The sequence below is a fragment of the Lepidothrix coronata genome, unplaced genomic scaffold (genome assembly GCF_001604755.1).
Source record: "Lepidothrix coronata isolate B3197 unplaced genomic scaffold, Lepidothrix_coronata-1.0 Scaffold79, whole genome shotgun sequence".
NCBI classification, from domain to species: domain Eukaryota; kingdom Metazoa; phylum Chordata; class Aves; order Passeriformes; family Pipridae; genus Lepidothrix; species Lepidothrix coronata.
Window position 1 is genome coordinate 2,977,904 of NW_016690259.1, and position 8,783 is coordinate 2,986,686.

Here is an 8,783-nt window from a genome sequence, read left to right on the forward strand (position 1 = left end):
CTTCTGGTGTGTGACAGGGTTTGGGATTTGAACTTCATACATTTATTGCATACATAAGGATGCTCTGATGGGCTTTATCTCTGGGTCCAGTTAAATAACATTGTTTTCAATTATCTTCAGTAAGAGATCCTAATAAAAACAAGTAAATCTCAAGACCACACAGGTATCTCTTACAATGATTGCTGAGGATGCTCTTCACTACAAGGAGTGAGATTATTCTCTATTACCCTTCCTCCCAAATTTACCCATTGGACCCACATAAACAGAAAGGTAGGGGAAGTTTAGCTTGGACAAGTAGCTAAACTGCTTTCTGCACCCCAAAACTACAGAAGTTCTATTTCCTTTCTAAGTGACAAGTTCTTCATTGGTTTTGAACTCAGAGTAATCAAAGTGTTTTCTTGGGATTTTTTTAGTCTGGTAATGAGGTAGATTTGCATGATCCCTTCCCACTACCATTACAGGCAAACTCAATTGTAGAATAAACTGAGAGATGTATTGTGGTTAAAGTGCTAATAAAAAGGAAGGAGGCCCAACAATGATTTTTTTTATCAGCTCAATTAATTTCCGCCTTGTTTTATAAGCATGTTTGAATTAACTTTAAATATAAATACTTCCTGAAATTTAAAACAGGATCACAGAAATTCTGTCTAATCTGCTGAAGCAGCTATTGCTCCTTATTTGTGTTTTTCAGCTGAAGAGAGGAAGACACCCAGTGAATCTAACAGTCCATCTTCATCTTCGCTGTCAGCACTGAGCGACTCTGCCAACAGCAAAGAAGATGCAGATATAACCCCAAAAAACAAGGGGTCAAACAACCTGCTAGTCATTTCTGTAGTGCCTGGTAGTCAGACCTCAGTGAACGCTGAAGAGAAGTCAGAGAAAGGTAAAACACTGTTTAACAAATGCAAACTGTCCCCTTCTATGCAGTCAATCTGGCCACAATGTCAGGGATACCTTTTCCTGTTCTATTTTTCAGGCTTTGAATGTGTTTTCTGTAACTTTGTCTGCAAAACAAAAAATATGTTTGAGCGTCACCTGCAAATCCACCTGATCACACGGATGTTCGAGTGTGACGTGTGCCACAAGTTCATGAAGACACCTGAACAATTACTGGAGCACAAGAAATGCCACACTGTCCCCACCGGTGGGCTCAAGTAAGGAAAGCAAGTACACAAACTTTTACTGTGTTAAGCATCTCTAATTCTGTGGGGATAGGACAAAAGGAAGTCAATTAGAAAGGGTTGGTTAACTGATAATTCAGATCTGGGGCTTCCTTTTATTTAATGAACCATGCCCTGTCCTTTAGGCTTGCATCATTAGAGCAGATTGGTAACCTACTATCCACTGGTGTTTTGGAGCTGCAGCAAACTGTGGTCCTTTCCCTTTTCATGTCAAAGAGGAGACAGTATGTGATGGGCCCTACAGAGAATGAGGCACAGGTTTTGGCAGACTAAGGTTGTTTTTTTTATTAGAGCAAAGGCAAGCACACAGCACAGGCTCTGTTCTGCACCTGACTCAAAAAAGACTAAACCCTGTACAGTCTCTGCATCTAGCTACCAAGTTACAACCTTAAAGATTATAACCTTTGTATGCTCTAATGCAAAATCATTTCTCTCCAGGAATGAATAACTTTGATGCTTTCTGCTTTGGTTTACATGCCCAGAATAATCATTGTTGGATAAATTAACCTGTAACCAGTAATACAGTCTTTTGAGAAAAAAGCCCTTTGGTTTTGGCTACAGTGGTGTACTTTAAGGTCTTACTGGTGCAGAGCAGTGTTGCTAAAGAATGTGACCTTATGTCAAAGTCAGACCCCTGAGGGAAGGAGCGACTGCTGGGGCCATATGCTTGCTCTCTGTGGGCAGGCAATGTGATGTTATGAAAGAGGCACATCCCTGGTCTCTGTTTGTTCCAGCTGCTGCAGGAAAAAAGGCTGGGACCACTTGGAGCCCAGCTAGGGCTCAGCACAGGGCTCCCAGCTTCTGTTGCTCTTGCTAAGCAGACTGATGTTCTCAGTGCACTGTAGCTGTGCCGTGACGAGCACACCACATTTAACGATACCGCGCGCGGCTCTATCGGTTTGTGCTGCAGCTTTTGAAAACTGGTTCTGTTTGCCAGGCAGCGTCTGGTCTCCAGCTCAGTAGTTCCATAAACTGAGATCTGCGGTCACTTGAGATGTGATGACTGAATCTGGGAAGAAGACCAGATTGAGAAACAAGTAATGTGCCAGAACGAGGGGATGTCTGTCTTGAACATACAGACCAGTTGTCTAATGCACATTTGATTTAAGCTGCACAAAATCTGTTCTATTTACCAAGGAAAAACCATGACCTATGACTCAAGTCTTCCTGACAGAATATGCTTTTTAGTCTACATAAGTTATTCCTGCCCAATTCAAGTAATAATTAGTTACCTTGAAAGCTGCACCTAAGAAAAAGCTCTGGTTTATTTTTTTTTAAGGCATCCAGAAAAGCCTGAAGAGATCTAAGTAAATTGTATTTTTCTGTCTCCTGTTTGCTGTGGGGGAAGAGAAAAAAACATGATTCTTCCAGCTCCAGGTCAAAATCTGAGATTCTGATCCAGAGAGCACCCAGCCCAGGAGAGGTATGTGTGCATAGACAGCCAAGTCCTCTGTTGCAGTAGAGCTAATCACAGTAGAAGCCTCAATGCCAGGCTCCCTCTCTGGATCAGAGTACTTGATGTGCCTCAGGAGAAGTGTCCAGATGTTTTAGTATCGGTTTTGTCCTCCTGTATTACTCACTTTCCTCAAAAGTCTCTCGATTAGCTTATAGATTAATATTAAACCTGTATGTGCAACCAGTTGTAGCAAGGAAAACACACCCGGAGAGAGAGGAACTCATCTTAGAAAGTATCCAGAATGCTAGAACGCAATTAGCGGACCTGCTAAGCAGTGAATGCGGATCTGTGGCAGCTGTAAGACTGTAAGCCAGGTGCCTTAGTTGTATCTTCTTATCCAGTCCTGCTCTTTCAGCTCACCAGCTCAATCTGAAAGGCTGTGTGCTTGGTTTAACAGGGCAGAGATCCCTGGCAGTTAGTTGTCCTCTCAGCTACACAAAGCAAAAGCGGGTGTGTTTCAGGTTTGTTGGTGTCCAGGCTTGTTCAGCGTGCAGCTCAGGCTTCTTTCCAAGCTTACACAATTCCCTCCTCTAGCCTTCCAGGCCCTTCCTGGTTCAGGAACTGGGGTGAGGCCCTTTGCCATGTCCATCCTGGGCCGGATGCTTGCTGCTGTGAGTAAGCAGAACCCACATCCTGTTCCTGCACAGGAACGATTCCTACCATGGCAGAGGCGGATGTAGGCAAACACTGCCAAACACACGCCCCTTTAAGCGTGCCTAGCTCATGTCCCAGAAATGGGAATCCCTACAAATCCTCCTAACAGCCTGGCTTTCAGCTGCTCCGAGCAGGATACCCAGCAAACTTACTGTTCAAGGTCACATAAAAGGAATTTCCTAAGCTTTTGCTGTACGTGTGGTATTACAAGTTTATTCCATCTTTACTTAAACAGCTGCTTTCATACTCATCTGTAAACACTCACTTTAAACCACTTAATGGAAAAAATGGCCAAAGTGACTCCGTGCAAACACTAGGAATGTCGTTACACAAAGTACCTGTGCATCAGTCACCCATTCTGCACTACCCGGCCTGCTTTGCAGAATCTTCCCCATCAAGGTAAGCCAGAAGGTTAAAGGGATGCTGCTTCAGAGTGAATCAGTGTTTTCCTAGGAAAACTCTACTGCCATTAAATGGGCAAAACCCCTTTAAGTAGAGATGTGTCTAGGCAAACCAAGTATTGGAAAGAGGCTTCACAGGGAGAACTAAGTGCCTTTTTCTCCTCTTTAGCAGGTCAGAGAGGGGCTGAGTGACAGGGTTAAACCAGGGATGTAGGTCTTCAAGCTGAGTGACTTCTCTCTTCTCTGTCCCTGCCTTTCCTTGCTGTGTTGCCAGGTGCCCATTCTGCATCTACTCCACAAACCGCCCCGCAGCGATGGAGTGCCACCTGAAGACTCACTACAAGATGGAGTACAAGTGTCGGATCTGCCAGACAGTGAAAGCAAATCAGCTGGAGCTGGAGATGCACATCCGGGAACACCGCCTTGGCAACCATTACAAGTGTGACCAGTGTGGGTACCTGTCCAAGACGGCCAACAAGCTGATCGAGCACGTGCGTGTCCACACCGGCGAGCGCCCTTTTCACTGTGACCAGTGCAGCTACAGCTGCAAACGCAAAGACAATCTCAACTTGCACAAGAAACTGAAGCATGCTCCACGCCAGACTTTCAGCTGCGACGAGTGCCTGTTCAAGACTACCCACCCTTTTGTCTTCAGCCGCCACGTGAAGAAGCACCAGAACGGGGACTGCTCCGAAGAGGAGAAGAAGGGCCAGTATTCAACCTCCAAGGAAGCCAGTCCTCTCCTACCGGTGAACAGCTCCAGAAACCTTCTGTCACCCCTCTCAGTTATGTCTGCCTCCCAGGCTCTGCAAACAGTCGCTATGTCAGCTGCACAGGGCAGCGGGGCAGAGCCGAACTTGGCAGTGAAAGCCTTGGCTGTCAATGGCACTTCCCTGTGCTTTGATAAATACTGGAACTCAGAGTTTGCCCACCTTATTCCTTTAACAATGTTTTTCCCCAAAAACCACTACGATCTCACATTCCATCCACCCCGACCTCAGACTGCACCGGGAGGTGCCTCTTCACCTAAACACTCCTTCCTTGCCTACCTTGGACTAACAGAAAGGGCAGAAACTGTCTGAGGGCAGTTGCATTCTGTACCAAAAATACCCCAACAAACCCAGCAGGTATACATGGCTGCAAAACATAGACCGAAGAGGTAATGAACACTTGTACTATAGCGTTAGTAAGGTTTAGCAAATGGCTCTGTGTATATACTTATTGCATTGACATGAAAGCTGCTTTATTAAATCTCCAAGAGGTGACCTACTGCATACTTCTACCTTCAGAGGCATGTTCCCAGTACTCTTATCTAAGAAACTATTTTGTCTTGTTAAGCTGAAAAAAAAAGAGTGTCCTTAATGGCAATCAGCACTTGTAAGATTACATATTGATGCATTTTATTTTTTGGGCTTTGTGTGCGTGCGGGTGCGTGAAAAGAGAGTCTGCCTGTAGTGTGCCATGACATTGCTTTTGCACATCCCTTGGATTGGCTTATTTAATTATTATTCTTTTCCCCCTTTTCACACACTCGCTCCCTCCCTCCTGTTTCCCCCCAAACTGTGGAGTTGTGGAAGAAGCAATTGTTTGGGTCAGGGGGGGAGATTGGTATATTATTTCAGTGCTGTTTGCAGCTTCCTTTAGTTGTTTGATGCCTTGTACTCAGTTGTCAAGGTTTGAGGATTTGGGGTAGAACTGATGAGGAAAAGGTTGCTTTCAGCACTGCAGGATGAGAGTATGACAATGAAAACCATGTGTATGTACACACATACACACAGCAGGCCCAATTCTTAACTGCTACACAGGTGTGACAAACACCTGCATCTGGGCCATAGCATACATCTTTTGTTTTAAAAGGGCATATAAATATTATATATATATATATATATATACTGTATTATGCAGTGGTTACCTTTTAGTTTGCAGGAAACAACTTGTATAACTAGAATTCTATGGTGGGAAAAAATCCAACAAGGGGATTTAAAAAAGGGTATGGTTAAATTCTGGGTATAAATACTCAGACTAAAAAAAAAAAAAGGCAGTTTTGCACAGTGCTTTAGTCTTGCACTAGTTTGTTTCTCACTTGCAAAAAAAAGAAAAAAAGAAAAAACAAATTGTGGGCTGAAGGTAATAAGACTGTTTATTTGAAAAGGTACCAGTAACTTCTTTAAAATATAAAGCTATAAAAAGACGCTTTTGGAACCATACAGTTCTCTTTTATACCCTCAGTATTTCAATTGTACTTGCAAATTTGACAGTCCTATTGCTACCCTCCATGTCATTAGTAATATTTTATTCCTTTTTGTTAATGGCAGATAGAGTGTACACTGCTAGGAAGCTAACTTTGTACTTATTTAATGCTCCTACTTGTGGTCATTAAAATGACATGTTACATGTAGCACTTTATTGCAGGAAGAAGCGAATGCGGATTGGTTGTATAACCTTCGTTAATCTCAAAATGCCAAGAGCGATCTTAATTTAAGAGCAGCTAACTGACTGTTAATTGATTTGTGCCCCTTACACAACATAATGTGCCGGAAGAAAGACTGGGATTAAAAACACCCTGCATTAAAATTGGAGGTATAAAATGTGAAGCATTTCAAAATTATCGTATGACTTACAGGAATGCCTTCTTACTCAATTATTGTTTTCCACGGTGTCTCTTGGATTTGGATCTCACTGTCTTTTACCAGGTATTAGAAGTGTCCGACCTAGCTTTTGCTAGAGTCCCCTCGCTGTCCCTTGGCCAAGCCACTGTAGGAAGTGCCCTGAGTCACATCTGTCATGCTATCTACCCACCCTCATGCTGCCCTGAAGGAACTTCTCCAGCGGGTTGTTGTGGGATGGGGGGATCCAACAACCCCTTGTTCGTGACAGCAGTACAGCAACGCCCTAGTTCAGGAAGGCATTTCTTGTCCACCAGGGCTCTTAGCCATATGCACAACTAGAAACGTAACTCAATCTTCATTAGTTCTTAAATGAAGCTTGTGTAGAAACTTTTTGGATGCAAAACTTGCATCATTTAACCTCTTTGCAAGATTCCTACATCTGTTTTGTATTGAGATGGCCAAACATTCTCCACTGTCATGACCAAGTTCCTCCTGTTTGGGGAGGACACCCTAATCTGTGCACTCCTGTTAACATACTGGAAGCTATTTACAAGGGGGAAATATCTAAAATCATAGCAGCTTATCATTTGGAAATATTAATTCCAGGACAGAGAAGTCTCACCAGTTTATTTACATTCCAGCAGGCAGTTTTGGTTCCAACAAGCATGTGGTGGTTCTGTCTACACAGTACAGAAAACCCATCTGCTCCAAAGTATGTATAAACCTTTGTAAACAACCATGCTTTACTCCATCATAACTCCTGGTAACACCTCTCCAGGAGTAGAGACAAAATAGAAAATACTGTATTAGTAAATACTCAAAGCATAAAAAGTGTAATATCTCTGCAGCATGAAATCTGCAATCTGCATCCAGAAACTATACCAGTTCTGTAAAACACACTCCATGCGTGTATCTCTGACCTCATCACAGAAAAGCAAACACTCAAAAAACAAAAAAGCTTGTTTGTCAAACTGACAGGTAAAGTACACCTGTCCAGGAGGAAGCAGGAATATTAGTAGGACACTTTATATAAACCAAAAGGCAGTTTAAATAGGGCTGGAACTTCCAGGAATGAGCTGTCAGCGTGCACGTGTCACCAGTGTTCCACTGTACCAGTATCTGACATGGTAATGTTTAGTGTACCTGGGAAATTTGTTTAGCACTTTGGAAAGGATAAATTAATTCTTTCTGGCAAGTTATAGAAGTTTTCTTTGTAAGGAAAAGTGTGTTAGGAGGTTTTTATTTTTTTAAGAAAATAAATACACTATTTATCAGAGCTCATGCATATTAAAATAATTTGTTTGCAGTTCAAGGCTGAAGAAAGGAATGTTCTCGAGAGGTTCCCCCTACTGATTAATGACCAACAGTTCTGATAAATTCCCCCCACCATAAAGGTAATTTCATACTGGTTTTCACTATGCATTCTTTAATGAGAGCTAGCGTGTTTTTCCATTCAGTAATTCAGTTAAAGTTCTCAGCACTTTTTTCTTTCTTCTGTCCTTTTTTTTTTTTTACTTGTTGTATTATGTTCAAATATCATTCTGTCAAGGTTTGTGTACATTAATAAAAATTTGTATTGTATAAAGCTTTTTGCATTATAAGGCTGTACAGGGTCATTTTGACAGTAACTGGTATATTTCTTTGCATCTTATGTTGCATTGCCAATTTCTAGTGTATCCAGTTTGGAAGTACAATATACTCTAATTAAAAAGGTTGGCTATATTCTTGTTTCCTTTTGGTTTTCCTTCCTCTCTTTTTTTTTTCCACCCTAAATATATTTAGAGTTGATTTGGAGGCAGGGAGAAAGGATTCTCCAACAAGACGATATGAAGAAAAAAGGGAAGATGTTATCAATGATTGAAATTGAAAAATTGGTTACCACTACTGATGAAGAAATATGGCAAATAGTCCTAGGATGGCTACGGGACTTCACCTTGTGGGCTCTGTGCTTGTACCAACCCTCTAGGTCGATTCTGCAAGGGGGATAATGCCTCTGCTGAGCACTCTAATCAGACATGCAGTTCATAAAAATCAGATCCTTAAGCACTAGTTCAGTGAACCTGGCCTTGTTTGGGAGTGGCCCCAATGAAATCAGGAAAACTCCTTCTTTAAAGAGGAGCTATGCAGTGAATAAAAGAACATGGTGCACTAAAATATTGTAGTGAAAATCTATTTTTTTAAATTGTAAAAACATCATGTACTCATCAGCGTTGTAGAAAAGCCTATTTTTTTTACCAAAGATTAATGAAATAACTAAAATGCACAGAGGACACTAAGGAAGGAAACCCTGAGAGCGGACAAATTTCCAAGAAGCAAAGGTATATTGAGTCCACTGAACAAAAAAAGATACTCAATTTCCTAAAAGGAAGTTGGACTATTTAAATACTAACCAAGAAAAAAAATAATCTGGGTATTCATTAGATAAAAATTATCCTCAGATAAATTAATGTAAACATGAAATACATGTGGAGTGCCCTTGCCC

At 41.8% G+C, this 8,783-nt stretch overlaps 1 protein-coding gene across 2 annotated transcripts in view; it reads left to right on the top strand.

Moving 5' to 3' along the window:
• Positions 1 to 5,787, top strand: part of ZNF827 (zinc finger protein 827) — a 103,493-nt gene extending 97,706 nt beyond the window's left edge. The window contains exons 12-14 of one of the 2 annotated variants that reach the window (XM_017820136.1): positions 692 to 883; positions 977 to 1,154; positions 3,967 to 5,787. In XM_017820136.1, coding sequence (XP_017675625.1) covers positions 692 to 883; positions 977 to 1,154; positions 3,967 to 4,774 — 1,178 coding nt within the window. In that variant the 3' untranslated portion in view covers positions 4,775 to 5,787. Of the gene's footprint in view, positions 1 to 691; positions 884 to 976; positions 1,168 to 3,966 lie in introns of both variants that reach the window. The other variant, XM_017820137.1, reaches the window with a different exon arrangement.
• Positions 5,788 to 8,783: the final 2,996 nt, after the last annotated feature.